This window comes from Macaca nemestrina, chromosome 14, assembly GCF_043159975.1.
Source record: "Macaca nemestrina isolate mMacNem1 chromosome 14, mMacNem.hap1, whole genome shotgun sequence".
Taxonomy (NCBI): Eukaryota; Metazoa; Chordata; class Mammalia; order Primates; family Cercopithecidae; genus Macaca; species Macaca nemestrina.
The window spans coordinates 70885494-70909271 of record NC_092138.1 but is presented as its reverse complement, the minus strand read 5'-3'; the positions used below and the strand labels follow the sequence as shown (position 1 = coordinate 70909271).

The 23778-nt window shown below is 38.5% G+C and overlaps 2 protein-coding genes across 7 annotated transcripts in view; one reads left to right on the top strand and one right to left on the bottom strand.

Annotated features, from left to right (window-relative positions):
- LOC105480967 (testis expressed 10) overlaps positions 1-22624 on the top strand; it is a 51986-nt gene extending 29362 nt beyond the window's left edge. For all 3 annotated transcript variants that reach the window (XM_011740187.3, XM_011740188.3, XM_024792626.2), the window contains 6 exons: positions 2099-2187; positions 3466-3599; positions 13417-13497; positions 15115-15296; positions 20877-21087; positions 22404-22624. In XM_011740187.3, coding sequence (XP_011738489.2) covers positions 2099-2187; positions 3466-3599; positions 13417-13497; positions 15115-15296; positions 20877-21087; positions 22404-22517 — 811 coding nt within the window. In that variant the 3' untranslated portion in view covers positions 22518-22624. The remainder of the gene's footprint in view (positions 1-2098; positions 2188-3465; positions 3600-13416; positions 13498-15114; positions 15297-20876; positions 21088-22403) is intronic.
- Positions 1-23778, bottom strand: part of LOC105480968 (inversin) — a 321354-nt gene that overhangs the window by 15675 nt on the left and 281901 nt on the right. The window contains exon 18 of one of the 4 annotated variants that reach the window (XM_011740194.3): positions 5204-11132. The exons of 2 other annotated variants lie outside the window; for them this stretch is intronic. The gene's annotated coding sequence lies outside the window, so the exon portion shown is untranslated. Of the gene's footprint in view, positions 1-5203; positions 11133-19858; positions 23392-23778 lie in introns of those variants that run through there. One more of the 4 variants, XM_011740193.3, reaches the window with a different exon arrangement.

Genomic DNA, 23778 nt, shown 5'->3' with positions numbered 1-23778 from the left:
CCATGCATCCTGTGCACTGTTGCCAGATTGATTTTTCTGCAATACTCCTTTACTCAATTCTGATTTTTATCTTGTCACATTAATTGGTCTGTGAGATTAAGTTTAGCTCAATTTTTGTAGTTCTGATACCTTGCCATCTGTATTAAAGCATTTGTCTAATGGCAGGACATGTACCACCTAAGCAGGGATTCCACGTGTTAAAAACCCATCAGCTAGAAATCATTCATGTTTCTCTCAGCTTTTAAAAAATGTGTTTGGAATTGCTGTCTCTACCTTTTTACCAGCAAGTTATAGTTTTTTTATAATCTGATGTTTTCCTCATACCATTCTACTTGTGGTGTTTCATCGTAATATCCAGTGGCCTTTTCTCAGTTCTTACCCCACTACCCCAATTTATTTATAGCCAGATTGGGGGAACAGAAAGCATAAATATGGAAAGATGCTCCATGGTGTTAGATAAAATCTCTGAGGAAGGAGAAATTAGCTTGTACCAGGAAGTTTGGCTCGGGTTTCAAATAGGGTGAACATATGACCTGGTCTGCCAGGAACAGTTCCATTTTACTCCTTTTGGCCCAGCATAATCAGCACCAGCACCCTCTTTTGCTCACAGAAGTGTTCAGGCTTGGAAAGTATATATGGTTTTCATAGTTTAGTTTTAAAGACAGTGTGCTATATTGCTTGTCATTTATCACTTTTCACAGGGTCAGAATTTTAAATAGGCTGTTAAATAAATTTGCTGCCCCTTTTGGCCACTGGATGGCACAGTGGCTTCCTGTTTTCATTGAGTTCAAGAAGATAATAGTTTGTTTTCCAACCACTATTTTGTACTTCTTTCTGTTGAGCATCTGTACTTTTTATAACCCCCTTAGCTTGTGCTCTTGCCCCATAGACCTTTGCTTATCACCTGGGAATGACACCCAAGAAGAGTGTTTTCATTATTTTATGCCCGTCCCCTCGTAAGAATATTAATAAGGCAGGGTGCAGTGGCTCACGCCTGTAATCCCAGAACTTTGGGAGACCAAGGCAGGCGGATCACCTGAAGTCAAGAGTTTGAGACCAGGCTGGTCAACATGGCGAAACCCCATCTCTACTAAAAATACAAAAATTAAGGACGCCTATAATCCCAGCTACTCAGGAGGCTGAGGCAGGAGAATCGTTTGAACCCAGGAGGTGGAGGTTGCAGTGAGCTGAGATCATGCCATTCATTGCACTCCAGCCTGGGCAACAAGAGTGAAACTCCATCTCAAAAAATATATATATTAATAAATATAAGTCCAATTATTATAACAGTAAAAAAATTACTAAGTGCTTATAGGTGAATTAGAAGTTCCTAATTTTGTTTGATATTTATTCAGATGTCTGTGATAAAAAATTTTTAGTATCAGCTTGTCTGATTATTCTGAGCCTTTCTGCAACACCCATGGTTGACATTTGTTTTCTTCCTAGCTTTACCTTGAAGGGAATTTTTAAAGGAGACACTAGAAACATCTCATAGGAGGAACCAAATAATTCTCATTTAATGAGAAGCTGCTTTACATTTAGCTATTCCTTTTGAGTCCTCTGCCAATACCTTAGCTGCACTATTGTGAAATAGACCTAGTTACAACTTTACTAAGAATAAGAACACAGAGTTGCCTTACAGTGGCTTTAAAGATAAGTTTTCTTTACCTAATTAAGATACTTTTGCTTAGTTATGTAGGAAGCTGAAGCTTGTTTAAACATAACTCATTTGCTGAGGGTAAGACTATAAAAATCAAATAGTAAATACATAGCAGCTGAACCTACCACTGAAAAGCAAAACTTCATCTTGGCTCCTTAGAGTCTGATTTTCAAGTGGGATGGAAATCTTCTGTTATACTATATATGTTGATCAAGTATGCTTTTTAATGAAAGTTTGTATTAATATGTTTGAATTTCAAACTTTTCTACTATGGTACCTGAGCCCTTGGATATGAAATTAATACAAGGCATATATGGGTTTTAAGCTATGAAATCAAACTTGTTTTCAGCAAAGAAAAATGGTTATATACTGTGCTACCTTTGAAAAGTCTGTCAAGTTGGTCACTTCTGGTAATACTTCTCCCTTTGTTTTTTATAGATCATCATTTTCTGGGTGGAAGTATTCAGCTAAAGACTGGATGATGAGTGATGTGGACTATTTCAGCTTCTTATTTTCCACACTTACAGGTAACCACATTCACTTGCCAGATTAAAAAAGAAAAAACCTAATGTGAATCACAATTATCCTTCTAAGATTTGCCATTTTATCAGTTTGGTTCAGTTTTGAAGATGATAAATATTCTGTCTTGGAGTGATTTTTGTGATTAGTAAGTGGAAATCGAAAGAATATTTCTAACCTACATTGTTAGGCTCCTGAGGCAGGAGTATGGATGATTTATCTTTAAATCTCTTATAGTATGAGTATCAAAACCCTGAGCATTATTTGAATGTCATGTTATTGTATTTTTAAGTTTGATGTACTGTTACTATTATTTTAAATGCAGTATTTAAATATTTTCATTTTATACTTGGATAATGATGGGATTCTTTGAAATTTTCTGAAGACTTGAAATTAGGAGAGTTAATATAGTGTCAGAGTCCAAAAAGAACTTGACAGTTCCAATACTATGCTGAATCTAGCAAGATAAATATTTCAGAAGATAAACGTAAGCTCCTATATGTTTATTGTATACTTTTGAATGTGTACATTTGAGGTGGGGGAGGCTTTGTGTTTTAATAATAGTAGTTGTCAAAAAGATTTTAGTGGTTTTAGAAAGCTCATTGGGAGTCAGTACATGGCTATCAAACTAGATGCTGCCTCTTTAGGTTGTGCTTACAGAAGTATAGTGATTTGAACATCAAGGTAGATAGGGTTGGGCCACATCAGTGGTATTCTGATCGTTCTGAGAACTACCTTTCAGGAGTGACTTTGGCAGGTTGTTTGTGTAGGTTAGGCCAAGTGTAATAGAGGTGGTAAGGGGAACTAGAAATTGTTGAATGAACTATACACGTATTGTCAAAGTAAAAACACTTAGGGCGATGGAGTAGTTTTAAAACATTTGAAGGGCTATTATCTAAGAAACTAAAGCATTTGATATATATGTAGGAGTATATTATTGCTTTTACTTGCTCATTTGCTTTTTTAAACCTACCATTAATTGGAAAGATTATGCTTTTCACTCTAAGTAAAAGTGTCAAAACCCTAGTAGAAGTGGTAAAACCGGTTTCTTGCTATATTATAGATTGGGTCTGATCACATCTTTTATGTAATTATATGAATTTAACTGTCTTCATTGCTAGCATTTTATTTTTTAATAAATATTGCATGAAATGCAGAAGCTCAGAAAACAAGGTAGCTTAAAGAATGTTCACTTGAAGACATATGTCATCTCTGTTTTTAAAAAAATTATGAAAAATGTCACTGCTTTTTTTTTTAAATTGGCTTTCTTTGTTTACCTGTATTAGGGTTTTCGAAAGAGGAGTTGACTTGGCTTCAGAGCCTTCGAGGAGTTCCTCATGTCATCCAGACACAGCTTTCCCCTGTGCTTCTCTACCTTACAGATTTGGATCAATTTTTACACCATTGGGATGTAACAGAGGTAATAGTTCATTTAAAAAGAAACCGATAATTATTAAAATTCAGTTCATCAGCCAGCAATAGTTACTATATGTGAACTGCCTTGTGTGAGAGCTTTTCAAAGATACTTGTTTAAAGTGCTTATAATCTTGGATAGGAGAAGTAAGTTTGAAAAGGGAAACATTCTTTATAAATTATGCCAGTAGAACAGAACAAATCAGCAATTTGAATGATAGATCTGTCTTTTTAAAAGAGGAAAGCATTATGTAAGAGGAAGAATTGAGGTTTTGAAGGATAAGACTTAAGTAAGAGTTGGTATCCTTGAAAGTGACTTTTTAAATGGAAGATTATTCACCAGTTCCTTTGGTTTTAAGAATTACTATGTAGCTTATTAAAATTAAATTTAAAACCCAAATTCTTTAAGTTTTGAAGTTTGGTTTACAAGTCTTAATTTTTATTTGATTTGATTTGATTTGATTTGATTTTTTTGAGACAAGAGTTTTGCTCTTGTCACCCAGGTTGGAGTGCAGTGGTACAATCTCGGCTCACTACAACCTCCGCCTCCCAGGTTTAAGTGATTCTCCTGCCTCAGCCTCCCAAGTAGTTGGGATTATAGGCATGCGCCACCACACCTTGCTAATTTTTTGTATTTTTAGTAGAGGTGGGTTTCACCATCTTGGCCAGGGCTGGTCTTGAACTCCTGACCTCAGGTGATCCACTCACCTCGGCCTCCCAAAATGCTGGGATTACAGGCATGAGCCACCACACCCAGCCTACAAGTCTTACTTTTTAAGTAAATTTAAACATTTAAAGGAGGACTTTGATTTAATTTTATTCCTTTTACAAACCAATTTTTTTTTACTTTCTTAAATAACTGTAATAGTATTTGTCAAATACTTCAGTTTTCTGACAAACCTTCACAAATAATTGAAGTAAATCTTAGAGATAGCTAATAAATTGAACATATAAATATCGGAAATCTTATGTTTTAGTACTACTTAATGAAACTTCAGATTAAAACCACAAGTCTAAATTAATTAACTACTGACTTTAAAAAGTATTTTTTGTTACTGTTTTGGGGTTTGGTTTGGTGTTTTTTGTTTTTGTTTTTTTGAGACGGAGTCTCGCTCTTGTCACCCAGGCTAGAGTACAGTGGCGCTATCTTGGCTCACTGCACCCTCCGCCTCCCGGGTTCAAGCGCTTCTCCTGCCTTAGCCTACAGAGTAGCTGGGATTACAGGCACCCGCCACTACTCCCGGCTACTTTTTTGTGTTTTTAGTAGAGACAGTTTTGCCATTTTGGGCTGCTGAACTCCTGACCTCAGGAGATCCTCCCACCTTGGCCTCCCAAAGTGCTGAGATTACAGGCGTGAGCCACTGCTCCCGGCCTGGTGTTTTCTTTTTAAGAGATTTCGCTGTTTTGCCCAGGCTGGCCTTGAATTCCTGGGCTCAAGTGATCCTCCTGCCTCAGCCATCTGAGTGGCTGGGGCTGTGGGCATATGGCATCATGCCCAGCGGCTGACATATTTTAAATTGGAAGTACAAGGCTGATCTTTTGCCCTAATAGGCAAAATTGTCTTAAATGTTACAAATACTTACACTAAATACACAAACAATATCACAAACATTAATACTAAGGGTTTATTTAATTTCTAAGTTTTTAAGTTTATTTTTATTCTTTTGTGTGTGCGTGTAGATTTAGGGGTACAAATGCAGTTTTGTTACATGCGTAAGACTGTACAGTGGTGAATCAGGTTTCTGAGAGTATCACCCAACAACGTACACTGTACCCATTAAGTGATCTCCTGTCATTCACCCCACTCCCACCCATTCACCCTTTTGAGTCTCTGTTGTCTGTCATTTCACACTCTTATGTCCATGAGGAGACATTATTTTTAGCTCCCACTTACAAGGAAGAATATGCGCTATTTGTCTGTGTCTGACTTGTTTCACTTAGGATAATGGCCTTCAGTTACATCCATGTTGCTGCAGAAGGCATGATTTTATTCTTTTCTATGGCTAAATAGTATTTCATTGTGTGTAAATATCACATTTTCTTTATCCACGCATATGTTGGAACATTTAGGTCAATTCCATATGTTTGCTATTGTGAATTGTGAATAGTCCTGCAATAACCATAGGTATCTTTTTGATGTAATTATTTCTTTTCCTTTGGGTACATACACGGTAATAGGCGTGCTGGATCGAGTGGTAGTTCTATTTTCAGTTATTCGAGAAATCTTTCTACTGATTTCCACAGAGGTTGTACTAATTGACATTCTCAACCAACAGTGTATAAGTGTTCCCTTTGTCTTCTTAATATCCATTCTGACTAGTGTAAGATGATATCTCTTTGTGATTTTAATTTGTATTTCTCTGATGATTAATGATGTTGAGCATTTTTTCATGTGTGCCTTTTTGGCCAATTTGTCATCTTGAAAAATACCCATTCATATCCTGTCTACTTTTTAATGTGGTTGATTTTTTGCTGTTGCTTAAGTTCCTTGCATTGTAAATTTTTGTATTAGTCTCCTGTTGGATGCATGGTTTGCCTATATTTTCTCCCATTCTGCAGGTTTTCTGTTTGCTTAGGTAATTATTTTTCTGTGTAGAAATTTTTTAGTGTAATGAAGTCCTATTTGTCTATTTTTGTTTTTGTTGCTTGTGCTTTTGGGCTGTTAGTCATGAATTATTTGTCTAGATCAATGTCCAGAAGAGTTTTCTCTAGGTTCTTAGTATTTCTGTAGTTTCATATCTTACATTTAAGTGTTTAATCCATCTCGAGTTGATTTTTGTATATTGTAAGAGAGATCCAGTTTCATTTTTCTGCATGACATTCCAGTTTTCCCAGCACCTATGGTAAAAGTTGTCCTGTCTCCACAGTAGTTCTTGTTGACTTTGTCAAAGCTGAGTTGGTTATAAATATGTGCCATTATTTTTGGGTTCTCTATTCTGTTCCCTTGATCTATGCATCTGTTTTTATACCAGTACCATGTTGTTGTGTTTACTACAGCCTTGTAGGTAATGTAAAGTATCACAGGGAATGTGATACTTCCAGCTTTGCTCTTTTTGCTTAGTATTGCTTTGGCTATTCAGGCTCTTGTTTTGGTTCCATATTAATTTTAGGATTTTTTTTCTAATTTTGTGAAAAATGACATTGGTATTTTGATAGCAGTTTCATTTACTCTAAAGATTAATTTGGATAGTGTTGTCATTTTAATAATGTCAGTTTTCCTATCTGAACATTGAATGTTTTTTCATTTGTTTGTGTCATCTACATTTTCTTTCATCAGTGTTTTCTAGTTCTCTTTGTAGAGCTCTTTTATCTCCTTGGTTAAATATATTCCTAGGTTTGTTTGTTTTTGTAGCTATTATAAGTGGGATTGCCTTCTTGATTTTGTTCTGAACTAGTTATTGGTATATAGAAATTACTGATTTTTGTATGTTGATCTTATATCTTGAATTCATTTCTAGATATAAGATCATACCATCTAGTTGGATATGGTGGCATGCACCTGTAATACCTCTACTTGGAAGGCTGGGGCAGTAGGATAGCTGGAGCCCAAGAGTTTGAGGATGCAGTGAACTATGACTGTGCCACTGCACTCCAGTTGGGGCAACAGAGCGAGACCCCATGTCTTAAAAAATAATTGTATCAGCAAACAGGGATAATTCAACTTCCTCTTTTCCAATTTGGATGTCTTTTTTTTCTCTTGCCTGATTGCTCTGGCTAGGATGTCATGTACTGTGTTGAATAGGATGATGAAAGTGGGCATCCTTGTCTTGTTCCATTTCTTACAAGAAATCTTTCCAACTTTTCCTCATTCAGTGTGATGTTGGCTGTGGGTTTGTCATATATGGATGGCCTTTATTACTTTTGAGGTATGTTTCTTCTGTGCCGAGTTTGTTGAGAGTTTTTTTCATGAAGGGATGCTGAATTTTATCAAATGCATTTTTTGTGTATTTTGAAATGATCATATGGTTTTTGTCCTTAATTTGGTTCATGTGAAGTATCACATTTATTGGTTTGTGTATATTGAACCATTCTTGCACCCCTGAGATAGAAACCCTGCATCATGGTATATTATCTTTGATGTACTTTTAGATTTGATTTGCAAGTATCTTGTGGAGGAATTTTGTGTCTGTGTTCATAAGGGAGTAAAAGAATGAATAATGCCTCCAGGACATTTGGGACTTATGTAAAGTGACTAAGCTTATGAATTATTGGTATTCCCAAGGGGAAGAAAGATTTAAAGTTTAGAAAACCTAGCCAACCAAGTAATTGGTGAAAACTTTCCAAGCCTAGCAGGAGATTTAGACATCCAGGTTCAGAAGGCCCAGCAGTCCTCAGGAGAATACATTGCAGAAAGGACTTCATCATGACATATTATAATCAGACTGTCTAAAGTCAAAATGAAAGAGAGAATTCTAAAATCAGCAAGAGAATCGTGTCTAGTCATTTATAAAGAAAATCCCATCAGACTAACAGCAGACTTTTTAGCAGAAACCTTACAGGCCAAAAGAGAATGGGATGGCATAATCAAAGTGCTGAAAGGAAAAAGCAAAAAAACTCTGAAAGCCAAATAGTAATTTATTGGCTGAAAGTTGGGATTAGAGAGGTGGCAAAAGATACTCATACAAACAGAAACCAAGAGTGAGCAGGAGTAGCTATACTTTTACAGGTAAAACAGACTTCAAATCAGAAACAGGTTTAACAAATACAAAGAAAATCATTATGTAATGATGAAGGGATCAATTCAGCAAGAGGATACAACAATTCTAAATATATATGCACCCAACACCAGAGCATCCAGATTCCATGAGTATTACTAGACCTAACGGAAGAAATACATGGCAATACAATAATAGTGGGGTGCTGTAACACCCCACTCTCAGCATTAGATCATTGAGAAAGAAAATACAAAGAAACATTGGATTTAAGTTGAACTTTAGACCAAGTGGACCTTACAGACATTTATAGAACATTCTACTCAACAAACTGCAGAATATGCATTCTTCTCATCATCACATAGAACTATCGATCTCCCAAATAGACCATATGGTAGGTCACAACAAGTCCCAACACATTTTAAAAAATCAAAATTATACCAAGTATCTTCTCAGACCACAGTGGAATAAAATAAGAAATCAGTACCAAGAGGAACTTTACAAATGATGCAAATACATCACTTTGCATTGAAATATTGCAAAATTAAAAAACATACACCTGAACGATGACATGCTCCTGAGCAATTATTGAGTCACTGAAGAAATTAAAATAGAAATACAGAACATTTTAGAAACAATTGAAAATGGAAACAAATCATACTAAAACCCATGAGATACAGGAAAAGCAGTGCTGAGAGGGAAATTTGTAGCATTAAATGTCTACATGAAAAAAAGTAGAAAGATTACTAATCAACAACCTAACATTGTACCTTAAGGAATGAAAAGTAAGAACAAACCAAGCCCAAAATTAGCAGAAGACTTGAAATAACAAAGATTAGAGCAGAACTAAATGAAATAGAGATCAAAAAACAATACAAAGGGTCAACAAAATGCAAAGTTGGTTCTTCAAAAAGATAAGATTGATAGCCAGTAGCTAGACTAAGCAAGAATAGTGAAGATCCAAATAGACAAAAACAGAAATGAAAAGGAGACATAACAACTGATACCACAGGGACTATTACAAACAACTATACACCTACAAACTGAAAAATCTAGAGGAAATGGATAAATTCCTGGAAACATACAACTCCCCAAGGTTGAACCAGGATGAAACAGAAAATCTGAACAGACCAATAATGAGTAGTATGGTTAAATTGGTAATAAAAAAATCTCCAGGCCGGGTGCAGTGGCTCATGCCTGTAATCCCAGCACTTTGGGAGGCTGAGGCGGGAGGATCACGAGGTCAGGAGTTCAAGACCAGCCTCACCTATGGTGAAACCCTGTCTCTACTAAACATACAAAAGTTAGGTGTGGTGGCATGAGTCTGTAGTCCCCGCTACCTGGGAGACTGAGGCAGGAGAATCGCTTGAACCCAGGAGGTAGAGGTTGCAGTGAGCCGAGATCGTGCCACTGCACTCCAGCCTGGGTGACAGAGCGAGACTCCATCTCAAATAAAGATCTCCAAAGAATGAAAAGCCCAGGACCAGATGGATTCACAGCTGAATTCTGCCAAATGTACAAAGAAGAACTAATACCCATTCTCGTGAAATTGTTTCCAAAAATCAAGGAGGGAAGAGGGAATTCTCCTTAATTCATTCTGTGATACCAGTATCACATGATACCAAAACTATACAGGGACACAGCAGAGAAAAGAAGACTACATTACATACCTATTTGTCTCTCCTTTTTTTCTTTTTTTTTTTTTTCGGGAATATCGTTTCACTCTGTCTGTCGCCCAAGCCGGAGTGCAGTGGTGCAGTCTCAGCTCACTGCCAGCCTCCGCCTCCTGGGTTCAAGCGATTCTCTTGCCTCAGCCTCTTGAGTAGCTGGGATTACAGGTATGAGCCCCCACACCTGGCTAATTTTTGTATTTTTAGTAGAGACGGGGTTTCACCGTGTTGGCCAGGCTGGTCTTGAACTCCTGACTTCAAGTGATCTGCCTGCCTTGGCCTCCCAAAGTGCTGGGATTACAAGCGTGACCCACCGTGCTTGAGCCTATTCTTTATTTCTTAAATTTCTTTCCTTTTCTTTTGAGACCAAGTTTCACTCTTGTTGCCCAGGCTGATGTGCAATGGCACAATCTCGGCTCACTGCAACTTCTGCCTCCCGGGTTCAAGCGATTCTCCTGCCTTAGCCTCCCAACTAGCTGGGATTATGGGCGCCTGCCACCATGCCCGGCTAATTTTTTATATTTAGTAGAGACGGGGTTTCACCATGTTGGCCAGGCTGGTCTTGAACTTCTGACCTCAGGTGATCCACCTGCTTTGGCCTCCCAAAGTGCTGGGATTACAGGCATGAGCCACTGTGCCTGGCTGCTATTTCTTAACATTCAAAGGTGCTTGTCCAGTGAGAATGCAAAATTATGCCATCCTAAGTAATATTGGTTTCATTTTTTTCATGCAAAATCTGAAGTAATATTCTCTCCTGGCTGATTTTATTTTTTGTTAGCCAGTTTTGACAGTGTTCTCAACAGGGTAGTCTCTCAGTTCAAGTTACAACCTAATTCTTTTTTTGTTGTTGGTGGTGTGTCAATTAATTTATTAACTTGATATTTTCATTTTATTTTGAATTCTCTTCATGTTCTTCCTATCTCTAGGGACTATATCTTTTATAGTTATTTAACTTATTTCTCTCATGGCTTTGTTTGACTCTGGTCACAATGCTAGGGTCATGCCAATGACATCCTCATTTTATTACCCATAGTGCCTGGTACTGTGTTTACTTACAGGTCTTGAAATCTTACATTTATTTTAGGTTTTCAGCTTGCTTTTATCTCTCAGGGTCTGTATGGTGACTTGTAAGTTCTCAGGGAAAGCTCAGCTTCTTATGGGTATGGTAGCACATGTAAATTTCTTGGTATGATACTTGGGGAGAGTTCAGGTGGTCTCCTATTTGTGAAAGAGAAGATTATATTAGAGTAGTTATGGCAGACCAGTTTTCTGCAAAGAACAGTGGAGAATGGAATTTAGAAACCAACATGTGGAATTTAGGTGTGCTTATTGCTGTTGGGTGTTGCTTCTCCCGTATCCTCTTACTGGACATAAAGTCATTCAACACCACAGAGTTTATTCTAGTTATATCCTGTTTCTTTTTTGTACCTGCTTTCTCTGATAGAAACCTGGCTCCAGTTATACTTAATATATTTACTTGATCAGCTTCTCTGTAATTAGTCTTTCTTTGCTCCCACCCCTCTCATCTCACTCCATTTGGACTCTGGTTCTTGCAGGCTGTCTACTCTGGGCCATCTCAGCACTCCCGCCAAATCCAGTGCCAAAGTTTACCTAGTTTGGCCCCACCCGTTGGCTTTAGAACTGAATCGTTTAGGGCAGCAAGGGGAGGCAGAAGGGAAGTGATGAAGTGGTTATTATTGAAGGTGCACTTTTCAAATGTGGTTTACCTTTGATTAATAAAAATATTCACCATGTTTGTTTTGAAGTAGGAAGATGGCCTTGGAAATGATTTTTTTCTGATTGTTACTTATAGGTATAAAAGAAAAAGTTACCAAATAAATTATCTGGGTAGTATCTATAAGAAACTTTACAGAGAAATAATGTATAGATCTGTTGATCCCTGCCCCCACTCTCAAATCTGTAAATAACAAAGTACAAAAAGTCTTGATTTTTCAGGGCTAGATGACAGCTCTCTTGAACTTAATTGACTGATCTCTTCCTAGAGTGATAGTCTTCCTTTCCCCATTCTTGTTTTTTTCATGTGATGTTTTTACATATTTCATTTTTGATAGTATACTGTATCAGATTCTGGGAGTTTGTGCTGTGACTGGTATCTGTGAAGGACAGTACTGTTCTTGACTCCTCTTGTTTATCTGAGAACTTAGGAAATTAAAAATACTAGGGGTTTTACTTCTAACTCTACTTTTTGTGCAGATTTCTTTTTTACCTTTAGAGAATAGGAGGCAGTGTCATGACTAAATTGAACAGGATATTTGTATTTTCTGGGTCATAAATATTTTTCTGTGATACATTTCTCTATCAGGTGGGCAAAAAAAGCTTTTGTTAGCCCTTTGTTCATATCACTCAGATCTTTCTGTTGTAGCACTCAATAGAAATACAGTATGCCCTTACTTAATATCCTCAGTAGGTTCTTTAGGAAACGGAAATGACATATACACTAGGTCCTTGAATAACATATTTTTTGGAGACAGTGTCTCACTCTGTCATCCAGGCTACAGTGCAGTGGCACCATCATGGCTTACTGCAGCCTCAACCACTTGGGCTCAGGCGATCCTCCTGTCTCAACCTTCGGAGTAACTGGTACCACAAGCACGTGCTACCACATCTGGCCCAACTTTTTTTTTTTTCTTCTAGATGAGGTACCACTATGTTGACCAGGCTGGTTTCAAACTCCTGGGCTCAAGCTCCTACCTTGGCCTCCCAAAGTGCTAGAATTACAGTCATGAGCCACCAGGCTGGCTGAAAAACTTTTTTTAAGAATGTTGATTGGGGGGAAAAATGATTGCATTATACATTGTTTTGCTTAAAGTCATAGCTTACAAGAACCTGCTAAAGTTGTTAAGTGAGGACTTACTGTACAGTCTCCATGTTGGTAGATTGTAAGCCACTTGAGGGGTATGAGAAAGAAGAGAAGGTTTCTCATTCTTTTATTCCTGTGCATGGCACCTAATAGGGGCTAGCTCAGTAGTCAATAAATGATTAGTAGATGAATTATTTGGAAAATTAGGCCAAATATTAAGGTCTATTTGTTTGATCTTTGACATTTACATCTTCAGAGTAATTTGTTACATGTTTCCTATAAATATGTAGAGCAAGTAAGTATTAAAAGAATCTGTTGCTGGGCACAGTGGCTCACACCTGTAATCCTAGCACTTTGGGAGTCTTGAGGTAGGTGGGTTGCTTGAATCCAGGAGTTTAAGGTGAGCCTGGGCAAAATGGTGAAACCCCATCTCTGCTAAGAATACAAAAATTAGCTGGGCGTGGTGGTGTGCACCTGTAGTCCCAGCTACTTGGGAGGCTGAGGCCAGAGGATTGCTTGAGCCAGGTCATGGGGGTTGCAGTGAGCTGAGATTGCATCACTACACTCCAGCCTGGGTGACAGAGTGAAACTCTGTCTCAGAGAAAAAAAAAAAAATCTGTTGAACTTGTTTCTGACCTAAAATGTTCTGATTTGGTTACTGGTTTTCTCCTTTTCTGACAGGCAGTTTTTCACAGTTTATTGGTTATTCCTGCCCGAAGTCAGAACTTTGACATCCTGCAAAGTGCCATCAGTAAGCATTTGGTAAGTATCCTTCAACTTTTTCTCTTAAGAATGAACACAAGATGCATTGGTTAGAATAGAGTTTACCATAGCCCCAGAAATAGTGTATCTGGAATTCTAAGCTTAATGATACCATAGCCTCTTGCAGCATGATGCATTGGCAAGAACTGAGGAATCTTGGTATTTTTCCTGGCTGTTATTAATTTAATTCTGAGTGACCTTGGGAACAGTCTCTTCTTAGGACCTCACTTTTCTAAATCAGTGAAATAAGGGACCTGAAAATTAAACTTCAAATCCTTTCCAACTTCTGTAATTCACATGTACTTTGCCTCAGTGTATTGAGAATTCAACATCTAGACTGGAGTCTGGGTTCCACCTAGAAGGTTTGGGGTCCAAAGTAGGCACATTATCTAACCTGGCACAAGGTGTGGTCCCTGGAAGCTGTAGACTCAACCCTGAGACTGGCCTGTTACTTGATACTGGATGTCTCATTTCCATTGGTATTAAATCCACATTAGATATACCTCTGTAGTTGCTTTTAACTTCCTCCAGTGTTTACACTCTTTATCTTTGGCTTTTTATTGTAATGTATAATAGTACAAAGCAGGGCTCCCAAATTATATCTTTGAGAAACATACGTGTTTGGATAAAATACAGGCATATCCAGACTCCTTTTTCTCTTTTAAAATGTTATTTCCCTTGAGTTGGAAGAGAGTGCTGCTTTGAATTCCTGGTACCTTCTCCCTGCTGTCAAACTTGCAATCCTTATCCCTGTGTCATCAACAATGCCCACTTTTTTTTTCTCTACCTCCACTCCGGAGAATTAGACTCTCCTTTGACTACATTCATTATTCTAGTAAAAGATCGATATGCCAGACAGTCTTGGCCACTATTTTCACACAGCCTGTGGAGGAGGTTAAGACATCAGAGTTTGCAGACTTTCTAAAATCATTACCCAACAGTAGTCTCCAGGAGATTGAAACCATGTATATATACAGTAACAAGTTAGATTGTACCTTAATGACAATGCATACAGTACATTCTAGATGAATTAACAAACCCTAATGACCTTTACTGGGTTTCTTGGCAGTGAAGCAGTCAAATGTTAACTATAGTAATATCTTTTACTGACTCCAGTAGAGGTATGTTTATTCATGTCTGAATGACTAAATCAAAGTGCAGAGGAAGGCTAATTTTAAAATGAGCTATTTATACATTTAATTACCTGGCATAGGAGTGGTGCCACATGCAAGTTTTCCAGCCTGAATAATTAAAAAATTTTTAAGTGTGATTGTTGGTACTCAGATTTTGAGTACATGAAATAATCCCTTTAAATAGTAATTTCTAACCAGCGGTAGACATTTTATAGAAAATTCAGAAGACTTTGTCGTGAAGGGCAGACAGTGGATTGGGTTAATAGCACTTCTTGTGTTTGCATGTTTTCAGAGTCATTTAATTTAGAGATTAAATTCTCAAAGAAAAACAGGACCTTAAGGTGTGGCAGGTGGTATGTGTTAGGTATATATTAGTTTTCAGTAGAAATGATGTACAGTTAATCATGAATTAGCAGGTTTTGGTTTTATTTGCAGGAGGGGGGCTGTTTTGAAGAGGTAATTAATCTTGTTTTTCTCTGCTTAGGTTGGGTTGACTGTAATTCCTGACAGCACGGCTGGCTGTGTTTTTGGTGTTATCTGTAAGCTCCTGGATCATACTTGTGTAGTTAGTGAGACTCTACTGCCATTTCTGGCTTCTTGTTGCTACAGTCTTCTTTATTTTCTGCTCACTATAGAGAAGGGGGAAGCAGAACATCTAAGAAAAAGGTAATTATTTTTTATTCTTCAACCTTAATTTTCCTACTGTTCTCCCTCCCCCAACCAAATAATAATAGAGACAGTTAAAGATAATTAGGTTATACAAATACCTTAAAGTCTCTTTCAGAGAGTTTGTGTCAGCCTGGCTAGCTTTTTCTTTGTTCCTTCATGAATCCCCTTTGTGTTGTCGTGAAAATTTTTAGTTTTTTGTTTTTTTCCCCTTTAAGTTACAAATTTGAAAAGTTAGATGGCATTATAAAATTTTTGTGAGGTTTCTTTTATTAACATTGCTGTAAGTCTAGCAAGAAAAATAATTCTACCCTTAGGAGGATGGGCTATTAGTACAAACCTTTGTATTTTGTTTTGAGCTTCATTAGAGCTAGCCAGAGTGGGAATTTTAAAATCTTGGATTTAAGGAAATGTTTCTAAGATGCTAGTGTTTTTAATTAGTACTTTTGCTCATGTATAATATTCAGGCTAGAGCTTTTAGCATAGTTGGGAAGATTTTACTTTCATTTTAAAAAGTATTTTATGCTTGTATTCTTATTGGTGTGCCCATTAAAAGTTCATTGTAGAAGGTTTTAAAACCTGCTAACAGGTTGGCAAATATTCTGTCACCTGCTGTTAATGTTTTGATGTGTGCCTTTTGGCCTTTTTTGAACTTTTAAATGACATGAAAATACATATACTGAATGTATTAAAAACATGTATGTAGTTTAAAAGGTAATTATAAACTGAGCCTCCATTTAACCAACCCCAAGGTTCCGATATAGAATATCATCAGCACATATACTGTTAATGTACCCTGTACAGTTAAATGTCTTTTACGTACCCCTCTGCCCCAGATCACTTTGGTGTTGGTCAACTTCATTACCTTTATAAAAAAAGGTTTTATGTGCATTTTTTAACAGTATCATATTTGTTTTGCATTATTTGTGGATTTTTTGTAATGGGAATTACACTGCATGTATTTTTTGTGATTTGATTCTCTCAGCATTGCTTTTGAGATTGGTTGAAGTTGATTCATTTAGCTGTATTTCATTCATTTTTATTTCTGCATACCAGGGTTCAGCAAACTTCTTTCTATAAAGGGTCAGTTAGTAAATATTTTTTTTTACTAATTTTACTAATGGTTTTGCAGACCATTAAGGTCTCTGTCATGGCTACTCAACACTACCATGGTAGTGTGAAAGCATCAATCGATAATATGTAAATAAATAAGTATGATTGTGTTCCAGTAAAACTATTTACAAATACTTGTCATGGGCTGGATTTGGCCTGTGGCCATAGTTTGCTCAGTCTGCTCTGTAGTATTCTGTTACATGCATGTACCATAACTTAGCCATTTTATTGTCAGCATTCAAATTTTTTCCAGTAAGAGTATGTGTATGGAAAAAATTTTGTATTTCACTTTAAATATACTATAAAATTTATGCATAACATAAATTTGATGATAGTTTTCTTATACATCATCAAACTTTAGGTCTGACAGGTCAAGAAAAGGCTTTATAAGTAGCAAGGAACTTCTCAGGGTTCTAGAGATTTTATAAGATCCCCACTTAATGAAATGTGTGTATTGCTATTTATTTCCTGTCACTTGATATGGCTCCTAAAACAACTTCATGCAAAGTTTCAAAGATCTATTACAGTCTCTTATAGAGAAACATCCTTTGACTTCATGTGGCTGGAATGAACAAAATTAAGTGTGTGTAATACTTGTTTGCCTGTTTAAAATGCCCAGTTTTACAGGTGTTCTATACTGGGTACTGGAAAGGTTGACATTACTAGGATATTAGGCACAGTTGGCAGCCAAAGTCTTAGGTACTAAAATTCCCATTTGGGTTATTTCTTCCCCACTGGAGAAGGTGTTTATAAGATTACAAAATGATGAGAGTGCTGGTCAAATTACTGGGGAGCCTTTGATTTCACAAATGCTGGCCAGAAAGTTAGGTTTGACCAAGTTGAGTTGTTATTTAGTACTGTGTCTGCTGTGCCTTGAAGATACTGTTCTATTGTCTCCTTGCCTCAGTGTTACTAATGAAAAATCTGCTATTAGTCTGAGCCCTCTTAGTTTGTAGGCAGTAATCTTATAGGTAGTAATCTATATTTTTACTGTTTTCTCTTCATCTTCGGTGTGTTGCAGATCAGGATGTGTCCTAGTGTAGGTTTGTTATTTATCCTGCCCGAGACATAGTGTGCTTCCATAATACAAAGATTCAATTTTTTTTCTTCAAGTCTGGAAAGTTGTTATTAATTTCTAACCATCTTCCCCCATTGTTTCTATTTTCTTGTAAAAACTCCTTTTAAACATAGGAAGCTTTTTATTCTGTCGTCTTTATCTCTTAAAATCTTTTGGCCGGGCGCGGTGGCTCAAGCCTGTAATCCCAGCACTTTGGGAGGCCGAGACGGGCGGATCACAAGGTCAGGAGATCGAGACCATCCTGGCTAACATGGCGAAACCCCGTCTCTACTAAAAACACAAAAAATTAGCCGGGCGAGGTGGCGGCGCCTGTGGTCCCAGCTACTCGGGAGGCTGAGGCAGGAGAATGGCGGGAACCCGGGAGGTGGAGCTTGCAGTGAGCTGAGATCTGGCCACTGCACTCCAGCCTGGGCGACAGAGCGAGACTCTGTCTCAAAAAAAAAAAAAAAAAAAAAAAAAAAATCTTTTAATTTGCTAATTCTTTTACTTAATCCTCCTACTGAGATTTTATTTCATCAATTATTGTTTTGTTTTCTTTTGGATTTGTTTCTGTTTTGGATTTTCATTTGGTATTTTGTCATTCTTGCTTCTTGGTTTACTGGTGTTTCTTTAAAGTTCTTGTTAGTTCCATTAGCTCCTTTTTTCTCTGGTGTGGGCATTCTCCCTTATTTTAGGGAGCAAATTGAACAGACTTGTATATTTTGGGCTGCAAGACTCTTTTCCCTGAGGTGTCTTTTGTGGGAGTTCTGTGGAGGTTTGTAGACTTCCCTGTAGGATAGTTTGACATTTGCGTTTTCCTGGCTTCCCATTTTATGCAAGGATCATAGTTCAAACTCCTTGCCTTCCATACCTGGGTTTTGAAGCCTCAGCTTCCAGTACTCTTGACTGTTGAAAATCCTAGCCCTAGAATCCCACATACAGTTTTGTATGACTGGGTATCTTTATATGAATTTTGTTATAGTTTCTGTCACCTAGAGGTTTCACCCATCTGGCCTTGAGGTTGGCTATCTTTTTTTTTTTTTTTTTTTTTTTTGAGACGGAGTCTTGCTCTGTCGCCCAGGCTGGAGTGCAGTGGCCGGATCTCAGCTCACTGCAAGCTCCGCCTCCCGGGTTCACGCCATTCTCCTGCCTCAGCCTCCCGAGTAGCTGGGACTACAGGCGTCCACCACATCGCCCGGCTAGTTTTTTGTTATTTTTTAGTAGAGACGGGGTTTCACCATGTTAGCCAGGATGGTCTCGATCTCCTGACCTCGTGATCCACCCGTCTCGGCCTCCCAAAGTGCTGGGATTACAGGCTTGAGCCACCGCGCCCGGCCCTTTTTAAAGGTCTGTGGTTATTTGAAATCCACTCAAATTAAGAAAAGTAGAAAATGAAAATATTGATTATTATAGGAGTAACTTGTAAAACTCAAGGGCTAGGAATTAGAAATTTAGCAACGGACAAAGCAGCTTACTCTATTTTTCTTCTAGTTTGTGTAGTCTGTATCTCTGTGCCTTTGCGTTATCTACGTCTGCAGTCCGGCTTTCTCTTTTTTTTTTTTGCCCAGGCTAGAGTGCAGTGGCCGGATCTCAGCTCACTGCAAGCTCCGCCTCCCGGGTTTACGCCATTCTCCTGCCTCAGCCTCCCGAGTAGCTGGGACTACAGGCGCTCGCCACCTCGCCCGGCTAGTTTTTTGTATTTTTTTTTTTTTTATTAGAGACGGGGTTTCACCGTGTTAGCCAGGATGGTCTTGATCTCCTGACCTCGTGATCCGCCCGTCTCAGCCTCCCAAAGTGCTGGGATTACAGGCTTGAGCCACTGCGCCCGGCCCGGCTTTCTCTTTTCTCCTTGCACATGACTGTCCCAGCTGGGCTCTGCATAAGAGTATCTATTTGGCCTAGAATGGATTCACTATTCACCATAGATGGAATTACCATATGTGGAGTCAGGGAAATTGGTTATATGGTGAAAGGGCTGCTCCCTCTAGACCTGGAGGTAGTGAGGTTCTCTCAGAAAGATTTGGGAACTAGGAGGATTATACGCTCCTGGTAAAGAAGCTGCAACAAAGTCAGAGCCTTTCATAGTCAGTGGACTCTAGGTCCATATGAATATTGCACTATCTAATTAACACTTGTAGAATGTGGTTAGGCTAGCTGCAGGGTCACCTGTCTCTACCATAAACATTTTGCTCTATAAAGATACCAAGAGAATGATGTTCATTGTTCTTGATTTGGCTCTTAGCCTAAATGTTAGTGAAAAACACCAGGTTTACTGAAATGCGGAGAGTTTCTCTTTTTCTTCAGTTTAATTAGGTCCCACCTTTTTTTTTTTTTTTTTTTTGCAATTGCTTTTGAGGACTTAGTAATGAATTCTTAATCTTTCTTGAGTTAATTTTTCTTTTTTTGAGACAGAGTCTTGCTCTTTTGCTAGGATCTTGGCTCACTGCAACCTCCACCTCCCGGGTTCAAGAATTCTCCTGCCTCAGCCTCCCAAGTAGCTGGGACTATAGGCGCATGCCACTATGCCCAGCTAATTTTGTATCTTTAGTAGAGACAGGGTTTCTCCATGTTGGCCAGGATGGTCTCTATCTCTTGACCTCGTGATCCACCTGCCTCAGCCTCCCAAAGTGCTGGGATTACAGGTGTGAGCCACCATGCCTGGCCAAGTTAATTTTTTGTATATGATGAAAGATAGGGATCCATTTTTATTCTTCTACAAAAGGATAGCCAGTTGTCCCAGCACCATTTATTGAATAGGGAATCCTTGCCCTTTTGCTTGTTTTTGTCACCTGAGTTGAAGATGAGATAGTTGTAGGTATGTGGCTTTATTTCTGGGTTCTCTTTTCTGTTCCACTGGTCTATGTGTTTGTTGTTTTCTACCATTACCATGCTGTTTTAGTTACTGTGGCCTTGTAGTATGGTGTGAAGTCAGGTTGTTTTTGCTTAGGATTGCTTTGGCCATTCTGACTCTTGTTTTGGTCCCATATGAATTTTAGAATATTTTTTTCTAATTGTGTGAAGAATGATGTTGGTAGTTTGATAGGAATACAGTTGAATCTGGAGATTGCTTTGAGCAGTGTGGCCATTTTAACAATACTGATTATTCCAATTCATGAGCATGCAATGTTTTTTCATTTATCTGTGTCATCTGTGATTTCTCTCAGCAGTGTTCTGTAGTCTTTCTTGTAGAGATCTTTCACCTCCTTGGTTAGATGTATTCCTAGGTATTTCGTGTGTGTGTTGGGGGGGGCTATTGTAAATAAGATTGCATTCTTGATTTGGCTCTCGGCTTAAATGTTATTGGAAAACATGTTTCTTAAAGGGACATTTCAGTTTGGGGGGATATGGAAAGTGGGGGCTTTTCCTGTGTGCATTTGCTCACTGACTCATTTCTGTCTCTGTTATTTTAGGGACAAGCTGTGGGGGGTCTGTGTCTCCATCCTGGCTCTCTTGCCTCGAGTCCTCAGGTTGATGCTGCAGAGCCTGCGGGTGAACAGAGTTGGGCCTGAGGAGCTGCCTGTTGTGGGCCAGCTGCTTCGACTGCTGCTTCAGCACGCACCCCTCAGGACTCATATGTTGACCAATGCGATCTTGGTGCAGCAGATCATCAAGAATATCACGGTAAGAAGCATGGTACCGGAGGCTTTGCAATATTAGCATAAGAATGAATTTATGACGGGGCATGGGAGGGAAGTGTGTTTTGAGGGAGGAAAGAGATCCCATATATTGAGTCCAGGAATTAATCCCAGTGTGGTAATTTCTCAGGGTCTCCTGTGCTGTCCAGCACCTGACTGTGACTTAACGGGGGTGTGTGTCTGTTATTCCAGAACTGGTAATAAAAGTCTTAAAATAATCAAACTAAATGAAGGTGACAAAGCTTAGTTTAGTTTGAAAAGGTAAGGGCATCAGAGTCATTCCTACCTAGACTGTAATACAGACTCTATTAATGAACTGTGACAGCTGGGCAAGTTGTTTTCTTTCTTTCTTACCTATCCAAGCTTGTTTTCCTATCTACAAAAATGGGAATAATGCCAACTTTATTGTGTTTTGGTGATCATTAAAGGAGATAACCAAAGTAAATTTTTTAGTATACCTGACATTTGTAAAGTGTTCAGTAAATGTTGTCATTAAGGAAATTAGCAGGAATAAACTTCAGGCCAATTTCTAGTCACTTAGTTCACTGGAAAGTAAGAAAATCAGAAGTAGTTGCAGACTTCAGCTTTGTCTAATGGTTGGCTCTCTGCCTTCAGCTGTGTCTGTTTGGCGGGGACAGCTCTGTTATTTAGGATTTCTTTGGTGATTTTAGTTTGGGGGGGTTAAAAAGGTGTTTTGTATAGTTTGATTTGCAGGTTGTCCCTTGAGATTTGTAGTAATACTTTGAAGTAATAGTGCTTTTACATGCATATAACACAGGTGCTCATTAGAATTTTCTCAGTAGCCTTTGTAGGGGTAATGGAAGTGGCAGTGGAATAATTCAGAAATAGTGAAGGGAAGAAAATCAAGAGCTTGGATTATTCCCAGACTGGAGAATCAGCCCATTTCTGTAAAGAAGAGATTGACAGAAATTGTTGGTTGGCCCTGTAGAGTTATTCTCAGTTGGCATTGGGGTAAAGATCATGAGACACTAGAATGGCAAGAGGGGGAGGCAAGGGTGAAGGGACGGTTGGTGGTGAAATTTCATTAGTCTCTAGCATGTGCAGGAGGGAACACACTCAACAAGAAACCGTTGGCATTTGAGGATATAACTAGGAATTTCCACCGCCTGTGGTAATGCCCGATTAATAGTTCCCTGTTTCCTGGAAGACTTCCTATGGTAATTTATAGACGGGGATGCAGTTGCCACAGCTCTGGGAAATTGTGTTTGGGTGTGAAAAATACTGTCAGGTAGCATAGAGATTTGGGTACAATTCTCAAATTACTCTTGTTTTTCTCTCCAGACATTGAAGAGTGGAAGTGTTCAGGAACAGTGGCTCACAGACTTACATTACTGCTTCAACGTGTATATCACTGGGCATCCCCAAGGGCCCAGCGCACTGGCTACAGTGTATTGAAGAGGCCGTGGTACCTCCTGTTTGAAGTTGTTTATTCACGTCTATCTTATTTTGAAGAAAGACTGATGTAATAGATCTTTTGTCATTAAAGCTGAACTTTTAAAGAAGTTTATGAACCTTCTTTGCACTGATGTAGGAAAATAATGCTTGGGAGTTCCTATTAATGTGTATGCTGGCTTCCCGGACTAGCACACAATACATGGTCACACGCGTTGTGCATTGTGCATTTCATGGGAGCGAAATATTTACAAAACAGAGAGTGATCCTGTGGTACCTTCTGTTATGTACCAAGAAATTGGCTAAATCTTTGTAATCCCATCTAGGCAGACCTCATTCTTTGTGTTTTCGTGATCACAAAAACGATGACTTATAGTAATTAGCACACTAAAAACCAAGGTAGTTAACTTAAGCGAACACTTCATTGCCTGTCTCTTAACTTTAGCACAGAAGTGGCACTGATGTGTAGAAAATGAAAGCAACCCCCAAAATACTTGTGAGTAAAATATATCACTGTTTATGCCTACTGTCTATATTCCCACAGCAGCTTTCCCCTTAAACAATGTGAAAGAGTCCATGATCACTGGATTTTATTTAAAGCAGGTGTTCTTAGAATGCTAGGATGTGTGCCGTTTCATTCTTCCCTGCCAACAGGAATGGCATTTTAAGAAGATTGCTCACTTCTGCAAGTTGGTCAGAAAATACAAGTAGAACATTGAAGCCTGAGTTGGCACCTTGTTGCATGAACAGTCTGGTCTGTAAACCCTACCTGACAGAATCCTTGATACTGTAATACGGCTGTTGGTATTCAGCACTGAGAAAGCCATTCAGAGAAGACGTGGCGGCAACTTGTGGCCTTGAGAGGCTAACGTAGGAACTGTAAAATGTAAGGAATCACCAGAATGTATCTATGGTCTTTTGTACAATTTCTAAATGCAAACAGTGGGTCATGATTCTGATCTAAAATTTAAACCTGATTAATTTTGAAGTAACAGTGGGATGTGAATGTGGTGTGTGTGATAAGTTTGTTGCATTAGATTCCAGGAAAGTAGTGAGAGGAAGGCTGCTGTGGGACAGGCTTCCTATCTCATTTAGGTTCATCTCTTGAGTCAGGAAGCCAGTACCAGCTAGCTGGCAGAAATCCCAACCCAGCAGCCTTAGTTTGCCTTAGATTTTACTATTAATTATGAATTCTCATTTCCAACCATACAGACTGTGGTGAAAGCAGACACCCGGGCACTTTGCACAGACATAGTCTATGCAG